Genomic DNA, 27,238 nt, shown 5'->3' on the forward strand with positions numbered 1-27,238 from the left:
AGGTTAGAGTTAAGAGAAGAATGACTTAAGAGTACTTAACTTTGTCTTCACTTAATATAATCTAAGTTGTGTTTTACGCCTTAGTTTAAGTTTCTATGATTAGGTGTCAGCCTGACTCCTGTTATCAGTAGAGGAAAAAAAAAAATTATCTGAATGGCTCTCCTAACCTGAGTCCGAGGGAGGAGGCTCAGCCCTTCGCATGCCATGTAGTTCTATGCAGAGCCACTTTATTTCCCTTCTTTCTCTAGCTGTAGTTTTAACCGCTGTACTTTTCACGATCCACCAGTCCCAGTCTCACTCAACCTTTTTTTTCCTACTGTACGTGCCCACAGATAAAGGTGTTCCCCTGTGTCTCTCTAAGCACTCTGGATTCCCCTATGTATAACACACTGCATTAAGTTCTTAACCTTCTGAAGGCGGCAATGTTTAGTTCACAAACTATTATTAAACTATTACTAATAAGCTATTTAAATTAAAGATGTTCTTCAAAAAACAGCCTTTCAGCCATTTTAATGTATGTAAGAATAATTAATGTTTCTTGCTCTAAAGAAAATATAATTGCTTTTAAAATACTAGCCTACAAAACATGTTTAATACAAATACGTGCAAATATGCAGCTTATTTGTCAGTATTGTGCAGTTAAACTGCGCTGCATATGGGTTGAACGAGGGTGCGCTCGTGCTTCAAGTGTTAAGGAGGTGATACAGGAATTCTGCACGTCACAGGGAGATGTCCAAGGTAGACTATCATTTCCCAAACACATTTTAAATGATACTTGTGTGGCTTAACTTTTATTTTCAAGTTTGTATGGAGTTTTGCATTTTGAGTAGGACTTAAGTACCAGGACATACAGTTAAATAAAAAATTGATAAATTACAGGATCCAAAATTATATTTAAATAGATTTTCCTTCTACAAAAATATAATTACACATAATATACCAGATATTTTCTGTAATTAATACAACACAATTTAGTGAAAAGTTTTACAATCTGATGAAGTTTAGCTGTTTGATTTTCAAGTTATTTAAATGGTAACTTAGAGGCACTTCCCATTTAAAAAATGTTAAACATACCTTCTGCTGCATTAAGTGTGAAACACACTCATTATGGTAAGTCTGAAGTCCATTTTCATATTGCTAAGTTGCTCCTCTCTCTGATTGACTACTCCAAGGACTTGGAATTAATACTGTGTGTAAAACTGTGTACTGTGTAGTACTGTGTGTACTGTGTGTAATACATTGTGTTCAAATTTCCCTCCAAAATTAACCAGGTTTTCTTAGTGAAAAATGAATGAAAAATTGAAAAATACATCCCCCTTTTCTCCCCCCCTCAAATGTCCTCATTTTTAGTTCTCGTGAGGTTTAACTTAATTTTATGCTCTGGTTCCTGAGACATCCTGTAACATCTTGACAATTGTTTGTAGCAATGTTTACTCAGTGTTGCCAAACTAAGGTAAGATTTTCATACATGACAGCTCAATCAAGAACATTTTGTAGAATTACTTAACATAATTCAGTTCTTCATATCTTTTAATATTCTTCATAAAAACATTTAACCGTTATCTCCACTCTTTTCTAATACACAGTATTAAGAATTAAATACTTTGGATTTGTTTGGATATGCTCTTCTCAGCCAGTCAGGCTTTTTGCTGCTGTTAGCCTAGATTTCAAACAAGTCTGTAAAAAGCGGCACCTCAAAAGTGCAATTTTTCCAGTTTTCAGTTTTCAGAGGTCTTGATAAACACCTGAAAAAATCAGAGGATAAATTATTTTCTAAAACATACCAAAACATTGACTGAAACATCAGCTTTTCCCTCCTTATGAGCATGACTACAGTTTGAAGTAATTCTCTTCAATGACTTCTTCTGAATGTTTTCTACTTATGGGTTCACACACATTCAGACACTTGGAGATAAAAAACAATCTATGGTCATCTGAAAATGTTTGCATGTTATGACTAACATGCAAGGTGGTGACTGAAAAATAACTAGAAAAGCTTAGCTGTCTCTTTTGGTTGGTTTGTTTATTTTGATGACAACCATGACCTAGTTACCGTACTTATAGTGTTGCAAAAACTGGAGAATCGTCCCATTTGAGTATTTTCAGCACTTTTTCTGTGAAGTAAATTTAATTCCTCCCCGAATAATTAATATATTTCTCCACTTGGGTAAGTTTTTTTGCACAAAAACCCATTCGAAATTAGATGAAAATGAATGAACTATACGGTAGGAGGAACTGAAACTGATTTAATAAAAGACTTATTAAATGCTTCTCACATGCTTACCTCACTAAGCATTGCCCATACAGGAGAATCAGAATTGACTGATAAACGAATAGCCCGTATTTTTCCTACTGAAAGACTGATGTTGCCCTCTGAAATTCCATTTTCAAAAGTACCTGAATAAAAATTAAAACAAGATCAGTACTGGTATGTATTAGAACAAATTACATTTCCAAGTGAACTTACGTGAAGGTTCTAAATTACAAATTATAAAGTAACTCCAGTAATGCAATATTAGGGGGAAAAAATCATTTGGGAAAATTCAAACTATAAAAAATAAAAGATGAAACTATAAACAAGAAGAATCCTACTGAACATGATTCATTCGTTCAGTCAAAGCAATTTGGAGCTGGAAAAGAATGCAATAAAATAAAGAATCTATGACTGCAAATGTTAAAAAATAAATTAAAAAAAGGTAGCGGTGCCGATGTACATATGATCCATATTGTCACGTTAAAGAATCTAAAGGAGCTTTCCTCAGAGTTATGATTATTTTTAAAAGAGATCCTAGGAATCATTGACCAATTCGATATATTCCTTTCCCAGTTTTTTGCTTTTCAACTAACCTTGTTAAACTGGCATATAAGCATTGCAGCAGAATGGAAAACGCTCATCCCATGCATGATATTCATTTCCTATCAACTTGCATGTGCAATTGTGAGTTAACATCATTTGGTTTTAGATCTCCAATTTGAGAGAAAGAGTCAAAAGGAGGTGGAAGAGAGATGCAAATTAAAGCAAACAAGAAGTGACAGTAAGGTGAAAGTGATGTATCAGGAGAAAAGAGCAATTATGTGGTAGGAGAGGCAGAGAAGACAACAGCAACCAAAGCACATTTCCCAGCAGTCCATTTTTCTTCACATAGTGGCATTTCAGCTGAGGTAATGGTAGACACGAGACCTTGGCAGGTTTGTGGAGTATCTGCAGTTCGTTTAGAGAAGAGATCAAAGACTGCCCTGAGGAGGGGAGGATGGGGAAGCCGGGGTATGGACAAAAAGGTAGGAGATGCACTGTGTTATGCTTTATCTTCATTTGAGCTTGGAGCACAAGTTACTGTCGTCATAGTCAATAAGGAATTCTTTTCTTCAGCTAAGGCTGCAAAATCCAACCAGAATCAATTATCTTATTAAGGCCTTGCAGAGAATGAATTTTTCCTCTAATTAGATGCCTTGGCTTTTGCCACTACTGACAGGGCTTTTCATTATTTAAAACAAAATAGGATAATCAGTGGTCAAACATCACATATTGCAACATGCAGTAGCTGCAAGTGTTTCTTTTCCCTACTAGTTCACCTTGGAATATTGTATTTATTACAGAGTTAATGAAGTTCTCAAATGCAGAAATATTTTATAGGTAAGAGTAAAGTTTCTGGTTTTGAAGTACAGTAAGCAATTTACCTATCTTTAAATATCCATCTTTGGTTGCTGGGTAGTTGAATTTACTTTCATTGTCAAGCAGGTCTTTTCTTATAGTTTCCTGTAAAAAACAAAAGAATAAAACCTCCAACAACGTGAAAAAGGCGTGACCTTTTATGCCAACATCATTCATAAAATGAAATAGCATTGTGTTTTACCGTTGGAAATGACTTACATCAGCAGGCAACACTTCCACAGTGGTGTTGAACAGTTTATCACCAGGGTGCTCCATGTTTCCACTTCTGAAGAGGTACCTGATGATAAGAGGTGTATTACAATAAAAAGTATATTATTTCTGTGTACTGTATACTTCAGAAAAAATTCTAGATGAGTAATTTTTTCCTGTTCTGAAGGAAAATTTTGAAACACACCTTGATCTTAACCAGTTGTGGGCCACGGAGAACAGAAATAGGCATTAAAACTTTCAGATATGTGACCAAACCATACTAGAGGATTCACATTTTAAACAGAACAAGCATTAAACCCACCTTTCACTGCAAACCATGAATACAAGTGTACCTTTTTAGTGCTCAAATCTTAAGTTAAGTTAATTAACTTTTCCAGGCTTAAAAGGCTAACAAAGATCTGCCTTCTGATCAGTTCCTATCATTCTAAGGCCTATGTGAGATGGGCTTCTGGAGTACAATGGCAGAAAAAAATCAGTTTCTGCTAGACCATGTGCTACACGCCAAGAGAATCCTCTTTATGTGATCAGTTCAGGTTCTTCTAAATAATCTCCCGTTAGCAACAGCATTGTCAAAGTAAGAATTCAGTTATCAACATCATCTGGAAACAGCTATGAGTTAAAAAAATATTGTTTTATTTTTAATTTTCTGGCAGTAGAGTTGTTAGGGTTTTGTATCCAAAAAGGGCTAAGGAAATACAAAGTCTCAACCTCCCTCCTCCAGCATCAATCAAACAATTGAGACCTAAAAAACCCATAAAATATTAAAATTATCTATACATTTTCATGGGTTGGCCAGGGGATGGGGGAGGGACAGCCATAAGGCAATACCATACCTAAACTAGCTTCATCCAGTTGCCACTAAGAGGAAAATGCAAAAATACAGGCCACTCAAGTTTCCCAAAGCATAAGCCAGCAAATTAACAGTTGGTCATATAAGTTTGCTCAAACTTCAGTGCTTATTATAAAACTGTCATTTAATGCTGCTCACTAGATGGAGATATAGACTTGCTTTTTTACATCTTTTTTCATGATAAATAAGAAAATTAGAATCTTTCCAGAAATTAAAGTCTCAGTTTTGTGACTGGTTAGAGAGGAACTGTGACAACAGCAAAGGAGTTTCCTGTCTGAATATCATTTCAGATAATACGGTTATTTGTGTCAGAGATTCTCCCCTAAAGTCATATGTGCTGCTGGGTTAGTTTTAACTCAGATCAGTTCCCCAATCTGATATGGGAAGAAGAAATTTTGCTGAGTCAGGCAAGACTGCTTCTTTTGGTAGCAACATCAGTTTGCACTGTTCATAGAATAAATCATTCTGAAAAACACTCCTCTAGTTACAGATATTCTCTTCCTTTTAAAGAAGCACAAGTTATTCATGTGAGAAGAGAGCAGAAAGAAGATAGCTTCATCTTTTTTTAAATGAAAAAAAATGCTTAAGGTGGAATTAGCTGTAGATTCAGAGACCTGAAGTCAGATCTCTAGCTGTGAGCTAGGTGTTCAAGTTCCCACTATAGGCACTGACTCAACTGAAGCCTAAAGAGCAACTCAGGTGACCAAACACAGGATGAGATGAATAGCTGGCTAGATTCTACTGACTTTATCAAGTAGATCTCTGTCCTGTATAGTAGGAGCTTAGACACCTACCTCACATGTAGACCTATCCACTGTAAACACCTAGAGTCAAGTCTCTGACTCTGTAACTAAATCACACCTTTTATTAGTGCGCTCTTCATTTTTTCTCCACCGTACTGATATTTTCTCTTCAGTTTTATCTACACTGATAAGTGTGTGAATGGTTTGGGAAACAGCCTGTGAGCTGACATCATGTAAACAGCCCTTCTGCCCTATAAAAACTAAGCTTTCACTGACTCCATTGACTAAATTAATTATTTAAAAACGATTCCTTTCAGAATTAGCATAGTAAAATGTAGAATATTAAATATTTCAATTGAAGAAAGAAAAGGAAACAATGAAGAAACTCTCTAATTATGAAGGAAGAAATATATTTCAGTAGCAGAATTCAAGAAGGGAGCAGATACATAGCAGATCATGGACTTCAGGTCAGTAACCAGGCCACAGTTTATGCAAACAACTGAGCACTGGTGGTTTTGAGCAGACTCAGTCATTTCCAAATTGGAAACACGTAGCCGTCCATATCATGTAATACTTACTTTTCCACTTTTAGTGGCTCTAAAAAGGTGAAGCTGATATAGTCCCCAGCCATGGGAGCCAAAGCCCAAAAACAGTCTTTTCCTTCATAAACTTTTTCCAAGGTATATTGCTGGTAAATTCTTAGGCTTGTAGCCAGCTTTGCAGGTGGATTTTTATGTGCTTTATGTAACATATTTTTGCCAAAATCTTTATCCTGTTGGATACAAATAAGTGTAATTTCACATATAAAAATACAGTGAAAAAAATGTTCCAACATCTTGAATTACTACAGGGAACTATTTCAGAAAATAAAGAGTTACTCAGTGCCAAAAAATATACAAACTATTATGATTTCCCAGCTGTCTAGGTTTAAAAATAAACTTCTTTGGGGTGGGCTGTTTTGTGCTTATCTGCTATTGGCCTCTGACAGACACTGCACGAACCTCTAGTCTGATCCACAACAATTTTAATATTGCCATGAGTGGTCTAAGTGGTGCTAATGGCACATTCCTGAAGTCTGGTACTTCTTTGTTCTTGTCCTTAACAGATAAGTAGTAGATCCATTGTTTGCCCTCAAAACTCTTCGTAAAATTCTGCTGCTATCTTTATAACCATGCTCTTGTTCTACCAGTATACCCTTCTTATTTATAATCTCTGGCATTCGGATTGTGGGCTCTTTGGCCAAGAGGGACCATCATAACCCTCTGTGTTTGTATGGTGCATAGCACATGAAATCTTGTGCTGTGAATGGCATCTAATGCCAAAGATGCAGTGCTTGATACTGATGCGAGAAACAAATTAGAACACAAGCATACAATCTAGAAATATGGGGGAGATTTCATATTCTTACTTTCAAATTCTGTATCTTCCCAGCCAATGATGAATGAACTCCCACATGCTGAAAGAGAGATGGCTTAGCACGGATACGCAACTTTGCCTTTTCCTTTTCACAGTGCGTCTAGAAAGTAGAAGAGGATAAAGTTTTGTTTAAATAAAGGAGATACCAAGTAACATCAGTGAGGCAATTTCATTATGTAGCTGAGTGTATGGGTCCATGTGTTTGACCCATATTTACATAAATAATTCTTAGATGAACAGGCATCTTGCATCAAATGCACTGTTTCCAGAACTAAACTCATAATTCTACACACGATGCTGTGTAGATTTGCAGCCTTAAACATCAGTAATTCTGGGATTCTGCACTGTATCCCGCTTGTATATCATCAGTTTCACCTGATTACACCTCAGTAACAGAAACAGACCTCAAATCTGAAACAGTTTGATTTTTTAAACAATGCATTCTGCTTCTGGCAAATATTGTATTTAAATGCTCATTTTCCAGTTTAGATATATTTTGTTACATCATTAAGACATACACCAGGGAATTAAATAACTGTATTTTGGTACCGATATCTGGGTTTCTTGATTTTTGTATGGCAGTAAATTATTTCTTTAAATGTGTTTTTTGCTCTGTATCTAAAGAGCAGCGTGATTTGATACAACAAAGCAAAAGTACTATATTAATATGCTAATGAATAGGACAAAAGGAAGCGTAACAGCTTAGAATAGAGCAAAGGGCTGAAATCAGGCTCCCGGGGTTCTACTCTCAGTTCTGCCACTGCATTATTGTATGAATTTGGAGGATCACTTAATCGCTCTGTTTCCCAGTTCTCATATCTTTAGATGTGAGACTACAATGTGTTTAATTCTTCAATAAAGTGCCTTCAGTTTTATAAAAGAAATATGTTACATAAATTCTACCAATGTCATCTATAGCTGGAAGCGATAAAGTCTTCATTCAGCTAGCTTAAATACCAAAACTCAGGGAATTTATGTTTCTCACAGAAGTACTAATTAGTAGTTCAATATCATCTGAAAGGCTATAAATAGAACTAAGTATTTTTATATTTGTCCACAGCAGATGTTCATCAAAACAAGGTAAAAAACACAGTACATGCAAATTGATTTACAGGCAGCTGTTTATTTGAAAAGAGTGCTATATCTTTACTAGAAAAATTCCATACCATAAAATAAATTTGTGATCTTTCTGCTGATAGGATTTGCAGTTCATCCCCCATGAAAATATGGTCTCTAGTATATCTCCTTTTATGCCATGGCAGCACTACCAAAAAAACTACTTTGGGGAGCAGCTGAGGATAATCAGTAGCACGGGATAACTGGTGTGGTCATTTGCACGGAAACCGAAATGAGGCCTCGTGCTGGGCCAACTATTTGGGCTCCCATCTTTGCAGCCTGCTAGTCCCTACTACAGTTGATAACTCTATACCACTGCTAGTCAAACAGAGAGATAACTGTTCACAAGAAGTAAACATAACAAAGTTTCTGAACCACTCACAGTTCTGATGGCTCTAATCATCTCAAACTGTCTTTTCCAACTCAGTAAAAGGATGTAGCTGAACCTTCAGAAGTTAATACTCAGCCCAGGCCAGAAATGCACCAAACATCTATCACCACAGGATGGCCCATACGTGCCACAAACAGGTGCCCAGTTGACCCACCAATGAGGCATAGTGAGACTATCAAAGCGTCAGGATTTCTGTCATCTTGCCTCATCTGGCTCCTGTAGGAGACTCCAGCTTTAAAATCACGGCTTTAAACTGATGAGCACAGTAGAAGGAGAAGCTGGGATCACTGTCTACTTGTCTTCCACCCCCATTTTCTGCATTCTTACAAAGAGTCCTAGCATGTTTCTGCCACTATTTATTCCCTCCCAGCGGTAACATAAGATTGACTTGAATCAACAGGTTTTTTTGCTACCCACAGCAATGGAAATTGAAATTACAGAAGTGAAACTCACTAGAAACTTGCTGATAGCACTCTGCTTTGACTTGGCCAGAACAGAAGCACATGATTTGTCTGCCTTTCAGGAACACAGCATTGTTTTAGGTATGTTTCAGGTCTTATAAGCTCAAATAGTCATTTTTAAAATTAAAGTAAAATGTTTAATCTATAGCAGCTGAGGCTGGCACAGGTGAGAGAGATCTGGACTGGCTGATGTTAACATACATCTTTTTTTTACCCACATTACCCAGGAAGGCAAAAACCTAAATTAGAGGTGCTTAAGACTCAACTCTTAGAAGCGAGCCAAACCAAAGGAGTAGGATTTCAATGCTTAATTCCAACTGTACAAAGTGAGAATGGAGACACCTCAGTGGCATTGCTGATGCGCAAACCAGACACCTTCTGCCTCCCCCAGGAGTTGCCTCTCCTACACAGTAAAACTTGAACCCTGTTAATGCAGCTCTCCTCAGTCTCCAGCTCTGCATAACCTCTGTCTTTCTCTTCTTCCTTATCAACACAAAAGTAACACATGTGGAAACACCTGGAGTGGGGACTCACTACCCTAATCACACGAAACTCTTGAACCTTAAAAAATAAAGGAGCAAAAACTATGGTCATTCCTCTGTGGCATATGTCTGTTACATAAGAGTGGGACTAGTGATCAGCGCCAAGGCCTGGTTAGAGAAGACATAAAGACATACTTTACATATCATGGGGTTCACCTATAGTGCTAGAAATGGCACCTTTTGCAGTTCAACACAACTGTTTCTTTCATTTTCAGTAAAAAGTGTCATTCAGCCCTTTCAGTCTAAATTTTTTGCTGCATTTTTTTTTTCAGGTAAGCACTCTTTAGTTTTATCCCAGGTAGTAAAAGGTTTAAAATAAAACAGGCAAGTTCCACTTCCTGAGAGAAAAGAAGCGGTACGCAAACTTCAGAGCAACTGTGATTTTAAAATTGTACACTTGTGTCCATGTGCTGAGCTGACAGAGGTGAGACAGCTCTGACGCGGAAGTGTGAGTTTCCATGAGTCAGGCCTCTCGGCAGGCCCTAGTAGGCTCAAACCCAGTGTAGGTCGATGTAGATCTAACAGCAAATCTTTCCTCACAAATTCCAAACTATGTACGTCAAGTTTGAGTGATTTTTATGCTGTTTTTTTGAAAATAAATTATGTTGTCACTGATATTGTTTGAATATCATTTGTGCTTATAAGTTCATAGACATACTTACTCTATCCTTTTCTGGGTTGCAAACTTTAACCCAGAGTAGGTGGTCTAGAAGCCAGTCTATGGGCTTATCTTTATAGAACATGAGAAAAAACTCCACAATGAGCGGCAAGTCTTCTGATTTAAACAATTTTCCTGAAAGCAAGACAATATTAAGCTGCATATCCAAGTAATTTTATTGCTGTAGAGAAATCACCAACTTTATTTCCTTCACCCGTAAGCACATGGCTGCAATTCTGACATTTAGTGGAAATTTCACATAGACTCCAACTGTGGAGATGATTTTCTTTCCTCCAGCTTGTCGGGATTTTGAAAAGATTTCTGTCTCACGCCTGGAGATACTACCAGACAGTCAACCAGATGATCAAGCATGCAGTTTTATATCCTAGTTCCAAACTCAGATCTGCCAGTCACCAGTATCAGTGTGTCAGATGAAACAAAATCTGAATAATTCCTCAAAATGCTAGACATGCAGTTTTCACTGCCAACAGTATAGTGAATATATTTAAATTAAGACCTAGAGATGCAAAATGTCACTTTGTAAAATACTATCTTTATTCATTTAGTTCTCTCCATATTTTTATTAGTAGATTTTGTTACATTATATTTGTTCAACTTAACACTGATAATAGTATAAGACAAATCACAAATAAATTCTAAATAAAAAATAAAAAAAATAAATGTACTGCTACAGAAATAATAACAAAACTTCACTATAAAATGCTCCATAAAGGAAAGCAAAGCAGATCCTTCATAGCTGCAGGAGCACGTGGTGCCCCGAGATGGAATGATTTTCTTTCTAAGGGAACCCAACAACTAGATCCTATGCTGAGGAGACTGTGCATTAAAAAGACATTGCTAAATAGCATAGAAAGTAAGACTTCAAATGGGAGCTTTCTCAAAATTATAGCATTTCCTGAAGAACAAAGCAAGTTTTGATACGTGACTCCTTACATGCTTTGTAATGTAATTCTGTGTGAGACCTACTCTATTTATACAGCTCTTTGAGTCAAATCTGACCGACCCTGCTGAGGCCTTAATACTTACCAATAAATCCAAGTTGGGAGAACTCAAGAATCATCCACTCTTGGGACTGTTTAGCAGCAAAGTTTCTTATAGTTTGAATATACTCAGGTTTGGCTATAATATCATCTTCCAGCTGGGGAGAAAAAAAAACAGAACAAGGTAACTGGTGGCTTTATTGCTTTCAGAGGGAGTGGTGATGTTGCCACATGTGAATGACAACCACATTGTGTTTGACTGCTGCACAGCATTTACTGAAGCTGTGCCAAATTAAAGTGCATTGCTACTTAGCTTCTACAGATATCTCTGATTCAGTATCGTTCATTAAATATTTATTTACAGGAATGATCATAGCATGCTGAGTACATCCCACTTTTTCAAGAACGGAGAGGTCCCTATCTTAAAGGGCTACCACACAAAAGTAAAAAGGGAAAAAAAATGAAGTTAAGGGAGAGGACAGTAGATAGTTTGCACTAAAGTTGTAAAAGCACCGACAAGCAGCAGGAATAAGCCGTTTGGAAAGAGAGACATCAAAAGCAGATGGTTAGAAGCTTTGCAGATTAGCCTGGGCAGACTTTGTCATGCCTAAATGGTGACATGGGAGAAAAACTGGGGACACTTACTAAGACACTAGTAGGAAGTGAGACATTTCAGAGAAGACTAGCCATGAAAGAAGGAACATGCTGTAAAGCCCAACGAAGGACAGAAACACAGCGCTTTTAAGGTGTTGTAAATGCTCAAACTGGATACAGCAGTAGATCAAATGAAGGATACTCAGGAGAATGATAGCTCTTAAGGGAATGAGAAAGGACTTTGCTGCATTTTTGCATGCTTTTCTGAGAAAAAAGGGACACTGGAAAGACCAGTAGCTACTCCAGTAACCAAAGCTGAAGATAATGAGTCCAAACAAGGAGTTAAGACATAGCAATGCAAAGAAAATAAGTGAATTTCAGAAATAATTAAGGAGCAAGTAGTTCAGGGTTTGAATTTGGTACGGATGTGAAAGAATCTAAGCCCTCAGGAAAATATTGCTGGGGTGCAGTTTAATGATACAGTCAAGCTGATATAACTGCTCTCCTTTATTGTTCCTGGTGCCTGTCTGATGGCATTGGAAGCTGGGTCAAAAAGCTAAATAGTAGAAAATTAATGCTATGAAGAAAAGAAAAAAAAGCAGAGTTTCCTGCCAGTTTCGCACCCTCAGCTGGCTCAGTGCGTAATCAGCACTGATAGTTCATGGCAGACAGCAAGGAGGGAGCAGACCCACAGCTGAATTCAACTGCTATTATGAGCAGCGGAATGGGGGGAAAGGGAAGGGGGGAAATGTTGTTGTTAATAGTGAAACAAGGGGGAAGTAGAATGCAACCTGAAAGACAAGATTGAGAGATCTGTTTTGACCCTGTCAGCTCACGCCGATGATAAGAAACCAAAAAATAGATGGTGATGAACGGAGATCAAGATGAACTGAGATTAATACAATCTGAGATCAGGGGTTTGAGCTGAGGTGACAGTTATACAGTAGAGAAGAGCAAAAAAATAAAACATACAATAAATTCTTCATAAAAATCAAATGAGCTAAGAGGATTATCCAGTGGCTAAATGTAAAGGGAAAAGAAGCAAGGAATCAAAGAGTTTCAGAGAATCCTCACAATGAAGGGGAAAGGACACCCAAAAAGGAGGAAAAACAGAGAGAGCAGTATCTCAAAAACCCAGTGAGACCACCGTGCCAAGAAAGACCAGAAGAAAATGTAAAAAAGCAGTAAGAATGAAAAATAGAGAGATGCTCATGCAAAGTGGATGTAAATGTGGTTATGAACTGAAACTAGGTTTGCACAGAAAGGAGCTTGAAACTCCTTCTGAAACAGCTTTCTGGAGCCGACTGTTGAAAATGATTATTAGACAATGTAGCATATGACATTAAAAGTCATTTAATTAATCCTGTACGGAGCGCCATAATTTCTGTTCAATTAAAGCATAACTTCTTGAAGAGCATCTGCTATTGCTTAGAGATTTTTTCAGGAAATTATGCTTCATGTAATTACCCTTAACATTTAATATGTTGCACCCAAATTCTAATTTGATTTTTTTCTGGCTTCAGCTTATAGCTATTTGTCATTCATATGTTCTTACCTGCCAAAGAAAGTTATTCAATGGCTGTACAACATTTGATCAGGAAGAGTAAGACAAGAACTGTCTAGTCCATTTGCCCAATCGCCATCTGAAGGACAGCAGAACATGTGATCACAGCCTACTTCCCTTTACTTATTTGTACTTTCTGATGAAGAAAGTTACATGTACTGCAGCAAGGAAATGTAAATTTCCCAAATGAGAGACAATAAATGGGTTTCTGTTTGTTCTTCTTATGTGGGTTATCTGCCTAAGAGAAGTTGAAATGAAGTAACAGAAAAGCAATACATATCCTGCATACAGTGGAAGTGTAAGCATCAGACAGGAAAGTATCTTCCTTTCCATGTTCCTTTCTAAATGATATTAATGTACTTTTATATTTTAAATCAAATATGCAAAGACTGTGAATCTGAAAAACCTTATTATCTCATTTTCCTCATATAACAAACCTCTAATAGTTCATTCCATTAAGATCCTATAATTTTTTTTAGTATGAACACAAATAAAATTTCAGATAAAAATGCACTTTCATGAAAGTCATTCCTTTTCAAAGGAATAGGCTAAAAAAGGTTATTTAGAATGGCCAAATAAAATACTTGACCTGGGGCACACTGAAAAAAAATCAATAAAAAGACTCTTAATGACTTCACCAGGCTTTTGCTCAGGTCTTAAAATCATTAAATAGATACACTAGGAAAATTGTTACGATCTCTGTGTATGGGTAAGTGCTACCGGCAATGTATATTGTCAGTACATACATATATCTTGCACAGACACAGAGCATCTCTCCCAACCTCCATAAGGGGGGGAAAAAAAAACTCATGAGGTGGGAAAAATACAGAACTACTACAATTAAGTAAGTCTCAGTTTATAACAGATTTTACCTGAACATGCTAAAATGTATTTAACGATTTATTTTTGGTTCCCCTGAGTGTTGACAGAAAACACTGCCCAACAACTGCTGTATCTGAGTTTCTCAAAGATGCTCTCAGCTTTGAGATCTATAATTATTTCAGAATGAAATGTGTCTATGTGGACACAAGGAACAAATGCATCTCCTCACAGCTAGGCTGAGATTCAAATGTTTTACTTCTATGGCTGCATTAAAATCCCATTATCTTGGTTCTGACATTATTTTAAGTGTCTCAAGAGGCTCTGATGGACTCCAGAAAATACAGTGAAAGCATAAACAAATATTTCAAAGTTCTCTTAGATTTTTATTAAGAAAACCTCACTCAAAAAAGGGAGCAGTAGTAGATTCAAAAAAAAAAAAGATAGAAAAAAGTAATAAGTAGAAGAGAACACTAACTGAGAGGACCGTCTCTTCTTCTTCTTTCAGTTTATTTGAGATCAGTAGGTCCAGTTCACCCACAGCGTAACCCGTTTAGATTCAGTGGACTTCACAAAGCTACTTGCTTAAATCCTGATTCATCAGTATCCTTGAATGAATCTTTACACATTTGTTCAGCTAAGATCTTAGCTGGTTCATGATATCAACTGTTCTGTAAACTTCAAGACTAATTATGTAGGCTTACAAAATTGCAAAATTCAAAAGTTTATATTATTCACCAAAATAATACTATTCCTGAAAAGACAGTAAAATAAAAACTGTGCTAGCTCAAGTTTTTCCTAAGATTACTGAAGTATATCTTAAACTTAGTACCAGATGGAGGAAAAGGACTTTTAGGTTTTTTTGTTCCCCACTAGTACAAGATTTCCAAATGGTGGTCCTGCTGAATCTCTGCCTGGAGGGAGACCATAACAACTTTATGGCAGCATAGCTTCCTTCTTTTCAGCTGTACTCTACAAAGAAATTTCTGGGCAGATTAGAATCTATGGTAGAGAAGCAGCTGCAAACCAGACACATAAGTAAAAAAGTGGATATACTAGACAAGGATCAGAGAAAAGCATAGTCTCTTTCTAAGAAAATTCTGAATGCAGTCACAACTATCACCAGATCATCACAATTCAGGCTTTGTTCTGAATGACACAGTTCTGGCCCTACGTGATGTTTCAGGTAAGAAAAAACACATAGTATTTGTATTTTAAAAGACATTTGAGAATACATAAGTCATTTCCATGCAAACACGAATCCCTGGAGAAGTTTACAATACAACAACATCAGTAATAGAAAGGGATATTAAGCATCTGACAGCATCCTTACCATTTTTCTTGCCATGTCTCCCATGCCTCAGTGCTTCTAAACGCACTTAAACTTAGGTAGCATTCCTAACAAGATATGAAAGTCTCAGGAAAATACCTCATTTTCAAGCGAATCTTAAGTGTTTAGTGGACAACGTTTCTCTCTGTCCATCTGTCTCCTAAGTGCCTACGTCAAATTTGAGAACAGAGCTTTGACTCTTGAGTAACCAAGCTCAATCGTATTTGTGTTAAATTCTGACAAGAATTACATGTGATGTCTGCTCTTTTGGTTTTCCCTTCTGCTGCTGGGAACGTGTGATGTACTCATATGGTATTGAGTCTGAGGGCTTTTCGAGCTGGACAAGCCTCAGAAAAACTTTAAGAACTAAGCAAAATGCTGGTCTGAGCATCTTTAAAACTGTTGACATTCATGAGCTATTAGAAATATTGGGGATCTGTTCTGTTATTGAACAGTCTTGATAAATTTGGGGATATCTGAGAGAAGAACTCCATTTTCTGATTCCGTAACTATTGTTGAAAATTTGGCATTCAGTTAACAATAGCTTCAGGGAAAATGAGTAAGGCTGAGAAAGTCTCTATGTTCCAGTCTTTTGCTTGAACGGATCTCACAAATCTGCATGATCCACCATGGAGAACGAGTAAGGACCTCCAATTCAGATTTCATCTCAACTTGGGAGAAAAATTCACATCATGAGATTTATGCACCTGGTCTCTTCTGGGTTAAATCACACTACAACCAAATTAGATACATCTCCACCCGGTATTCCTGGGTTAAAAAATCTCACTTTCCAGGATAGCTACTATTTTTATTTCTTTTTATCTCATAACTACTGTATAACAGGTTCTGCAAAGCCGCCTAAGTCATTACAGGGTTCTACAACTTTGTCATTATGGAGTGCTAATTAGCACAAATCTAGAACAATGGCTAAATGAAAGCCTGAATGCATGTGGATCTTCTTAAGATCTAACATTAAATCTTCTGGAGAATTTGTAGGATCTGCAGCTACTTGTAGCATAACCTGGTCTCTAATGTCACCATACTGGTGTGTTTCTCTGTTTGGGCAAGAAAAAAAAAATTCTTTATGGGTTTTTTTGTTGGTCACGATCTGAGCTATCACCTGGACCTACCACCACTCTGTTTGTTTATTCTCCAAGTGGAAACACATTAAAACTCTGACTCTCTTAACTTAATGAAATAAGTGTTCCACGCTTCAGCTACCTTGTTATACAACCCCACAAATGTCAGGAAGGCACTGATAGATTTAATCAAACACTACCTAACTGCAAGATGTATATCATCACACAAACATACAGATGCTTATAAAGACCATGAGCAAAATATGCAGCAAACCATAACAGACTGCGGTTTTTACTGAGGCCTTTGAAAGAAATTAAAATTGCCAAAGCAAATAATCAGTGTTGCAGCTACTTAATGATAATGTCAACATACCTGTAAATAAAATGTTCCCTTAGGTTGGGCATATAGCATTAAAAAGCTATAATCCAAATTCTGTTTAGTTCTCCACCTAAATATAAGCAGCAAAACCGCAAACAAGCTTATCAGAATTTGCAAGATTTATTTGTAAAATAAAAGCATTACAACAATAAAATCATAAAGCTGAGTACTCTAACTCATTGTTAAGTGAATAAGAGGAAAGCAAGTAGTATTTTTTTGATCTAAAATAAACTCTGCTTTAAAATTTCCTCTAGAATCACTGTAAACATTTGTAAATAATTCAACTTTTCTTTAAAATTTAATGGTAACTAAGCAAAATATTTCAATTTGTATCAACTCAGCCTGAAACAAAATGTTTAATTAATAAGTATATTCATGTCAAATGACTTAAAGATTCTGTTCATTATGTTATGAACAGCAGAGATTTATGCACAATTATTATTTAGAGATGATTCAAAATGCTTTGAAATTGAGTGTTTTTACTCATCAGTAATGCAGAAGCAGGTGGATAAGCTTCATTTTCAAGTTTAAATGTAAACAAAGATTTTTCTCCATAAGGTATAATGTCTCATTTTACCAAAGCACAAAGTCGATATTGGATAATCGGTGCTAAAAGTTTGGTGAGTAATTCTCGCCAAACTATAATAACTATTTAGAACAATTAACAAAGTGTATCTATATTGTATCTAATTCAAATCTAATCATCTCTCAAACAAGTACAAATACATAAACATGTTTATGCTCTGGAAGACAGGAGGCTCATCTATAAGCCCCATATACATGTATACCTATCTGTGTATGCATATATACACTCTCTGATTTCATTCACCATAAAGTTTAAGTACTATAGTCCTCCTGCTGGCATTGTGTGGCTAGCTGCTACGCACATTCAAATTAGAGGAAATAAATTCTCCTAACAAATTACCGTTATTGCTGGTCAAAACAAAATTATTTTTCTCCAGTAAATCAAGTTTGTTTGGTTATAATCTCTGTCTTAAAAAACTTGGTGCACATGAGCCAATGAAATCGCCAAAAGTTAGGATGTGTTATTAATAGTAGTAAAAAAAAAGTTCACAGTCACCAAAAGTTAGGTCATTAATTAAACCTACAGTAGTTATTACTAGTTAGTTACAAGGCCACACGAGGTCTTCTTTGTGTATTCCCAGAGCCCCTCCCTTATCATCAGATAAAACATGCTTCTACTTTTGTCCTTTGTTACCGATCATCTAGCCTATTCCCACTCGGCGTTTTCCATCTGGTTTAAAACCCGTGGGATGCCTACAGTCCAGACCCACAGAAGCAGTCTTGGCTCTCACCCTGAAGCTGATGCACAATAGTAGCAGCATAGCTTTTCTCAAGACTCTCTTGTGTAATAATTCAAAAAAGTACACTTGAGGTCCATTATCTCTGAAATTCACAAAACTTATCAGCTCAGACAATGTTGATTTTTGCAGAATTTTCCATTTTACACTCTTAGAAAAAGTTCTTAGATTTTATACAGCTATCTTACCTTACTCTGTCCTCGGAATCCCCAAATGTTTTCTTCAGGTTGGAAAGATCTGGGTAATAATAAGCAGGAGGAGAAATAACCTCCAGGACTCCAGATTGGACTTCACTAGGGAAGCTATGAAGAGAAGTTTGGTGAGACCTCATTCCTCAAGAGTCTTCCTGAGGCAACTAAAGACAGCAGCTCCTAAAAGTTAAGTCTGCTCCTTCAGAGTAGTATTCACAACTCCAGCAAACAACCCAAATCACCTATATTGTAAATCGGGACATTAGGAACCAAGAAAGGATTTCTGACAACCAGCAGAACAAGCAGGACAGTACCTCACTCAAGTCACAGCAAACATGGAAGAGAAGTGTGTTTCAAAAATCCTGCCCCTCCTGCATATATAGGTGATAATGCATAATCCTGAGACAGTTGCTGAAATTCAGCTGTAATTCACAACTGAAACCACTATCTAAAATTACACACTAATGCTACCCCTTCAATATGAGCTACTAATTTCCTTATTCTTTCTCTAACTCTTAATTCTACATCTACCCAAAATGATACTCTTGGACTGGGGGTTCGGTACAGGGAGTGTGGGTCTAGTCTCTGCTCTAAGGATTACATTTTGCATTTTAAAAGTTACTGAATAAAATATGTAATCAACTTTGGGTGCAGCACCTGCAACTCAGATCTCTCCCCTCCTCTAGAGTATGTAAAATAAGTCCTTCCATTTTCAGTAGATACAGAATCACTACAGTGAGGAGGAGTTCTCAGGCCTGGGTTCCTCCTTTTCTATGATTACTGAAAAAAAGACTTAACAATCAAAATAAAAAGGTATCACAGCGCACACATGCTGATAAGAGAATGACAATTTTACTATATAACAGTGACAACAGCATCTGCTCTGCAGAAACATTTCCAAGAACCATAAGAAAAGCATAAAAATGATGCAAGTGCTTATTTTACTGTACATATTGTACTTTCCGGTGCTAAACAGTACAGAGGAAGACTGCACGTTCACATTCTCCTAGCTACAGTAACCCTAGTCAAGCTAAACAAGCTAAACTTCCTGGAGGGAGGGAGCTATTGTTACTACTCAGCTAGCAGGCTGAGTTTGGGGAGCCATTTGGAGGAAGTCTGCAGTGTAAACACAGTCTGGAAAACGTGCAGAAAAATCTGCAGCAAAGCCTCAAAAAGTGATGGAAGGAAGGAAACTTCTCTGGGGGAATCTTGATCTATTTTTTTTCATTAGTATTGTAATAAAACATCGATACAGAGATTGGTAGCTTTGTTGCAGTTGGTTTTAAAGAGTGAGAGAGAGGGAAAGCAGTTTCACTTCAAATACTGGCCAAATTGGGGTTCTGCCACAGCAGGTAACTCATGAATAACTTTGTGCACCAAAGAAAACCGGCACATCAGCACTACAGCACAACGTGGATATCATCTATTGCTCTCTTTCAGTCACATGCCCTTCAGGGCCTTTAGCCTTTTTTGTTTTGTTGCTATTAGATACTTAACATCATTTCTTCGAAAGCAGCATTAGTAAGATAAAATAATGCTATCAGTGAATGTATTTTTTGCCCAAACATTTTAATTTAGCAGTTGTTCTTCTCAAGCTGCTCTAAGCTTTTTCATATGCACATGATATTGTAGATGTCTGTTGGAAAAGAACAGTAAGAGAAAACAAAAAAAGAAATAATGGAATCCAAGCCTTCATTTAATAACCGTTACTTTAATTTGGCATAGCAAAGAACTTCCACCTCATGCAATCCATTACATAATATTATAATATAAGCTGATTGCTGCCCAAAATCCATTGCCTTTATGAAAGAGGCAAACTAAGAAACAAAAACATCTAGAAAACATGGAAGACATTAGAATATATTGCAGAGCACTGTAGTCAGTGGGGACCTAATACATGCAGCCCCAGGGGCTTTGCATTGCATCATTAATTTCATTGGGAAGAGACTTCTGTTCAAGTAAATATTTATTCAGAGGCCTAAAATGAGACTTCATCTGATTAGTTGAAGTATATTTATGAAATAAGGAAAATAAACTGATACACATCTTTGTGTTCTAAATTTCATAGATAGTTATGATGTGCATATTAATAGAGTGCACCTTTGCTTCATTTCATAGGAGCTCCACTTCAGTATGCTAGAGTTTTATAATATATTGCTGAAATGCTCTAATTCTTTCCATAAAAGCTGGAAATGTGTTTATTAACTGCTCAGTGTTACACAGTATACTACTTACCTGGTCCTAACACTTTCTGCAACACTGTTAACATATTCTTCGTTCACCTGAAGAAAAGAAGGGGGTTAATATTTAAATTTCACCCATCTTTTCTTAAGTATTAAACAATATTTTGTTTGATAGTACTATATCTGTTTGATAGTATTACAATTGCAAAAACTGTTATAAGTAGTGATTAAATCAAAACTTTAACTCTTAATGAATACATATATGAAATGTAACATTGTTTATGTTAGGATAAAGAAATATGAAGAATAAATACAAGGTCTGAGTAATTCCCCAGTCTGTCATCTGCCAATCACCAGCTAATTCTCTTCTATAGCTTTTTTCCAAAATGTCTTGATCACATTGGAAATAAGAAAAATTTTATCTACCCCTAACATTTTAAATTGAGCATTGCTTACTTTTCCAAATATGGATTGTTTGTCTCTGAATAGTTTAAAACTGTTTTCTTATTCACAAGAAATGTCAGTTCACATGCAGAAGGCAAGGCTCAGACACGTCAACGTACTTCTGTTAGGCTGAGTAAGTCTACATTTTTTTCAGGTTCTGTGAAATTCTCCTTGGGAGAATTTACTTTTCGTTCTTGTAGTAGAACACATTACTTTCAGAGATAATAAAAGTTTGGACAATTTTTTTTTTGAAAAATCTGACTGCAGCAACTGTGTTTGTAAATATAAGTTATTTTCCCCCCTCCAACCATTTGAGTTGTAGGGTTTTTTTTTCCCCTCGCAGCTGAAGACTGAGGCACTAACTGCTTACTACCTTCTGCAGCCCTAAAGAAATCCCTCCAGAAGTCCTGGCTGATAGTATATCGCAGAATCTCCTACATTACTCCATTAAGACACAAATTCCATATTGTCTTTTATTAGCATACTGCATGTTTCCATACTAACTTACCTCTGCTACAAAGATGATTATTATGCAGTCATTCCTTTGCTCTTCAGGAAGTTCATATAATAGGGAATGCAGTGTATTCATCAGATAATTTTGTTTTTCCCTTTTCACAGTAGGAATACCCATGACCAGTGAGACTGCAAAGACAGAAGTAAAAAGTCACTTCATTTTAAGTCAGGTAAGAGAAACTTTAATTCCATTTTAATTTTGATTTGAGATGACGATGAGAATATACGAACAGGTCTATCCTGGGAGAAGATAATTACAACCATGACCATTCACTGACTAGCTTACCTGGTGACAGTTAACATACCTATAGCACTGTAATAGCATTTGCCTTGCCACTTGAAAGAGGAGGCACCTCCAGTTAGGTTTAGGTTAAACATATTTGTATCTCTGTTCTAAGCACTGGATCTACACTGTGCAGATGGTAAATTATTCTAAGAACTTAGAACAAATACTACCTCTGTCAAACAGGTGGGTATCCGCTACTGGGTTTCAAAAGGGTGTCTTGAAAAACTAACCCTAGCTGTCTGTATGGAGTTGGAGAGATCTGAGTAGTAAGAGCTACCCAGCATTGCTTCAGCGAGCAAACGACTTTCTCACGAGAAGCGAGTGCTGTATCTCTCAGTAAGGAATCTAACTCAAAACTGCTTTCCAAGCAGTTTAACTGGTATAAACTTACGACTTAGGCATAATCAATAATAATTAGAGAGGAGCTGAAATAGATTCTGGTAAAGGCTACACTGGTGGCACAGCCGTGCTATATTACATCAATAGTTTTTCAGTAGAACTTCTCTTTTTTCATTGACAAGGGCATTCCTGAAGTCAATAACCTAATATGGGAACCTATGGGAAAGACTCCTAGTCATAAAAAGTTTGTGAGACTGGTAAGGAAACAACAGATTTTGAGGGAAAGGAAGAGATGCTGTGAGTTGCTCAAGACTTCATGACCAGTGCCAATGTCAATTCAAAACCAAAGAAGTTCTAGTGTTCCTTTCCAGTACGTAAATTGCTAAACCACTGGGTTTTTGTTTTTCTTTTTATACACTGAAGGTCAACCTGTACTTGCTGAGGTACGGTCTTGCTATTGTGATTTTCATTTATAAATAAGTGAAAATTAAACATTGTGTTCTTTTATTACTTGTTACTTTTTGTTTGCTAGAGAATGTGCCTGGTTTTCTGTGGTTTTTCTGCAACTCTCTTTGTTAACTACCTTCTGATCTTTTGCAGACTAGCACTGGTGTACAGGCACTCAGTGAGAACTGCTGTACTAGATCACATGGCTACAATTACACTTACTCATGAGAAGACTTTAGAAAGTTACCCATTACCATGGGCAGTGCCAAGCTTTTCCTTAACTAAATCAAAAGTGTAGCTAATGTTTCTTTACAAAAAATCCTCCCAGAGAGAATTTCAACAAACACGAAAAACAGACAAATGGTTGACCAGTCTGCAGCTTGTTTGCCCCCTATAACACAATAGTTTGGAGAAGTTGTAACTTAATCATTTGTATTATGGTTCATTGGAATTCATTGTTTCTTCTCCGCGTATCAGTTGATTCTTCACTTGGATGAAGAACTTGCACTGGAATTGTATTAATGTATTTTAAATTATCACATCATCTTTCTATTTGCTTATAACTTTAACAGACTGAGCAAATTAGAAATTCTTCCTGGGTTCATTAAAAGCACACTAATTTTGTGGGAAAAATGTCAGCCAATGCATCTTAGCCAAAGGAGTACACGACTATAAACAAAAAAGATTATTTTCAATTATGACTATTTTTTGATATTTGAAAAGGTTTGCCAGAATACTTTGGGGTAAGGTCTTCAAACTAGGATGGGACTGGTAAAAGTACTTTTGCCGCTCCCGTGAAAATTTATTCAATTTGTCTACATTTAAAAATTTAGGGAGGGGAAAAAAAACCTCCAAAGTTTGAGTATACTTCACTGATAGAACTTAATAGACTTCTAGAAATGTATACAAAATATAAACCAAATTTTATTTCTTACCTCCAGTTCTCTGTTGCCCAATGACAACATTTGGAAAAATGGAATCTTCATATTCTCGAAGGTGAGGTAGAGAGTAGTGCAGGTTTGTAAGATGCATGGGAAGTTTTCTGGTGAGATTTAATATGTTCCACTTCCTATCATCTTAAAGAAACAGCAAATCCGCACATGTACATAGAATAAAAATCCAGCTGCAAAGACCATTATTTAAACTGTTTTCCTCAATTAAATAGAAGATTACCACACACAAGGTTATTCAATCAGAACCATTTATCAGAAAAGATTATATTTCACACGAACACTTCATGATGGTTAATAATTAGCTTGTCTGGGGACTGACTCCTGTTTCAGTCTAATGCAAGTTTCCCAGTTTCTCTAGGATATTTCAGGGACGGGCCTGACTAGATCTCAGGAATGACTTTATGGTAATGTATTACAATAGCATATATACACCCCATCAGACTGACCCCCCCCCCCCCCGCACCCCGCCCCGCGGTAATTACTTGAGAATCCCATTGTATGATCCACTCCACACTCAGAAAATAATGCAAAGCTCCAGTCCTGAACTTCCTGTGGAACTCTATCTATTCTCAGTGCATAGATAGCTGCAGGATTGAGCCTAACTTAAAACACAGTAAACAGTAATTTTAAATGCAGCTGGAGAAAATGGGTACATTTTTGCACAGATGGCAAGTTATTTTTTTAACTAATGAAAAGAAATATAGATTATGATTAATAAATTTCTTAGTAACTTAACTAAATGCTTTCCCCTGAATTTAACATATGGTAATTTTCAGTGTGCACATGAAGCGCCCAATCAGAAGTCATTAGGTTATAAAGTCCTATGACAAAAAGGGCAACCAGATCCAAATCTTTAAAAAAAAAATTCAAGAAATAAAAGATTGTAGTAGTTAATGGAAAAAAAGAGGGAATATTTATTCTCTATTTTAAAATGAAGATGAAAAAATTAGGATACTTATTAACGTTGAAATAACTGAAGTGTGACTTTTTTTAAAAAAAACCCTATTTTAAAAAACAAGCTATATAAAAATCAGCTAACATTCATTTACTAATTTATGTTTTTTGGTATAAACATTCCTGAATTTTCCAGTGGTGTTAAACATTCTTTAGAATAAATTTAAAGAGCTACTAAAACCTGAACAACCTGCTTCTAAAATTACTATAACATCACTTACTAGTTCGCAAAAAGATTTTATAGTTAATTTAAGATATCTGAAAGAGCACAGATGATAGGTACAATGCAATTAAAAAAAAATGGAGGTGGGTATCTGAAAGGATTAAAAGGAAGACGATATTTTATGGGAGGAAGAATAGTAAATGGTCATTCTAATCTTTAACAAATCTGCTTGGAAACAAAACCTAAAATTGCTCCAGGCTTTATATTAACCAGTCAGCTGAACACTTAAATCTTGCCTTCATAACACAGGCAGCATATGAGTCTCATACTACAGTTTTCTCTACCATTCTCTGTTACTGAATTTATCTATACTGTACTAGCTACCCACAATGTTTATGTCTTGCCCTGAAAGTAAAGATAGCTCCCATGAGTTTACCTCAGTTGGTACCTCCTCCAGATACTTTATCAGCTGTGTAAAGAGGCTGGTGCTAGGGGACTTAATGATATCAGAACAATACCTCAAGCAAATTTAGCCAGCAAAATCATGTTAATAGCCTTCCAGGCAACAGAAAACTTGAAACCCCACAGTTTCACAGTCAGTAGAGCAACACAAGGCTTATTGACTAAAGTTATTTTGCCTAAGGCGGCATGTGGGACAAATTCCCAAATTTATCACTGTTAAAAGTTACTTAAAACAATCCCTGCAAATGACTTTGTTCAGCTTTTATTCATCCAGTTAGATCAACACAGGCAGAAGCTTACTGAGTAGGCAATATTTGTTTGAAGTTCTTCAGCCTCCAAGACACTCCCACCAAAAATGAGAAATTGCCACAGATTCCCCCTTCTCCAGAACACTGGCTCAGTTTTCAAAACCAACTCAATATATAAGTCTAGACCTTTGTGTATGAAAGACACAGGAGCCCACAGCTCCTCCCACTTTGTTTTGCCATTAAATGTATTGGAATGTTGCTGCATAGAAACTTTTTCTTACTGACTTCATAACTTTTCAGGGACTTTCCACTTTTATAACGAAGAAAAAATAGTCTCTGTCGAGGGCTGGGCAAAGAATGTTAGTTTTACTATATGTGATAAAACATAGTTGGAATGGGAAGCAAAAGACTAAGTAAAAATAGAAAAAAAAATTCCATTATTTTTAAGAAATTTCTGCTTTGAACCCTGTGAATTGACAACAACTTCAACGCTTTCTGACTTTTCTTTCACTTCAATGAGAATAAAAATGAGAGCGGGGAGGGAGACTTGCACTCTCCTCTACTGTTGGTACGCACATCAGGCAAGAACTTTTTTTCTGCAGTATGTGAGGCTACTGAGAGTTGACAACATGTTCTCTATTCTAATACTTATATGGCCACGATGCTGCTAACAGTTAAGCATTTGATTATAAGCATCTGAATAGTCCCACTGAATTAATGTTGGATAAATAGAAATAAACAAAATAAATAGGAATAAACAAAAAGAGGCAAGGAAGATCAGGGTAAGTAACCAAGCTGACTACACAGAACAGGAACGCATCTTGCTCTTTCTTCCCTTTTACAGTTCTGGTTAATTCCCTGTTTTAATCAGGTATCAACCTGCTGTACTGAATGCAAAGAAGGATTTAAAACCAAGTTTCTAAAACAAAGTAGTATCCAGAGTTTTAAGTCCAGGTTTGATGTCTTATGCTCCTAGGACAGAGGCACCCTGTCTAGTTTTCCTCTTTCTCCAGCAAAGCAGCTCTTCCAATCTTAACAGGGAGGCATAATGGGCAGATTCTGCACTACTTCACTGTTTCTTTTAGGAGACAGATCAAATCTAATCTGTTATTTGCAGCTACCAGTGTGGAGAGCAGATAACAAAAGTAGCCTGTAAGGCAGTAGGATCTAATGTGTTTTTTAAAGCAAATGGAGAACTTTAATTAAACAATAGGAAGAAGCCAGATCACTAGAATAGACTTAATTGCATTTTGGTGCCCATCTTCCTAAAAAAATAAAGAGACACCTCCCCTGCTAAATTACAGCCTTAGTATTTATCAATGTGCAATGGCATACTAAAAGCCAGTAAAAACAGCTTATTTAGTGCTCTATAGTTGGTAGCAAAAAAATGAAAAACTCTGTAAAAACCTAGGTTAGAAAGGAGTGAACAGCATGTACTTGTGTTTATCACTGTGACATCACTGCCATCTATTTCAATCCCAGTTTTTTTCTCATTTGTTTAATTAGTAACAGATCCTATATAAAGAGGGGCTAGAGATTGCTCTCCTATTCATTTTTTAATGGAACTCTTACCAAATGCTGATATCATTAAATCAATTATTCTTCTCCCCACACCAGCAGTAAACAAACACGAGCACACAAAACTTCAATCCTTTAAGACAGTATATTTTTATACATACAAACCTGTACGATTTGCTGTCAAGTTCACTGCTTTTGCAACTACACGTTTAATTTCACTTAGGGCACTGCTCAGTTCATATGATCTTTTTTTGTTTTCTTTTTCAGCATATAATAGTCTTTGACGAAGTTCCAGAAGCTGGGTTTTGTACATGTCTAAGTCATTTTCTGCAATAAGAATTTAATTTATTTTTAAAAAAGACTAATTATATAATGGAATAAAGAGAAAG

The 27,238-nt window shown here is 36.4% G+C and overlaps 1 protein-coding gene across 4 annotated transcripts in view; it reads right to left on the minus strand.

Moving 5' to 3' along the window:
* Positions 1–1,512: 1,512 nt before the first annotated feature.
* Positions 1,513–27,238, minus strand: part of MGAT4D (MGAT4 family member D) — a 38,657-nt gene continuing 12,931 nt past the window's right edge. For 2 of the 4 annotated variants that reach the window (XM_068942110.1, XM_068942111.1), the window contains exons 2-15: positions 27,015–27,176; positions 23,487–23,627; positions 21,475–21,608; positions 20,575–20,621; positions 18,337–18,450; positions 16,821–16,896; positions 11,108–11,219; positions 10,065–10,195; positions 6,885–6,992; positions 6,055–6,248; positions 3,872–3,950; positions 3,679–3,757; positions 2,285–2,397; positions 1,513–1,745 (exon numbers count right to left, since the gene is read on the minus strand). In XM_068942110.1, the coding sequence (XP_068798211.1) occupies positions 1,719–1,745; positions 2,285–2,397; positions 3,679–3,757; positions 3,872–3,950; positions 6,055–6,248; positions 6,885–6,992; positions 10,065–10,195; positions 11,108–11,219; positions 16,821–16,896; positions 18,337–18,450; positions 20,575–20,621; positions 21,475–21,608; positions 23,487–23,627; positions 27,015–27,176 (1,517 nt within the window). In that variant the 3' untranslated portion in view covers positions 1,513–1,718. Of the gene's footprint in view, positions 1,746–2,284; positions 2,398–3,678; positions 3,758–3,871; positions 3,951–6,054; positions 6,249–6,884; positions 6,993–10,064; positions 10,196–11,107; positions 11,220–16,820; positions 16,897–18,336; positions 18,451–20,574; positions 20,622–21,474; positions 21,609–23,486; positions 23,675–27,014; positions 27,177–27,238 lie in introns of all 4 variants that reach the window. The other 2 variants (XM_068942113.1, XM_068942112.1) reach the window with 2 other exon arrangements.

The sequence above is a fragment of the Struthio camelus genome, chromosome 4 (genome assembly GCF_040807025.1).
Source record: "Struthio camelus isolate bStrCam1 chromosome 4, bStrCam1.hap1, whole genome shotgun sequence".
NCBI lineage: Eukaryota > Metazoa > Chordata > Aves > Struthioniformes > Struthionidae > Struthio > Struthio camelus.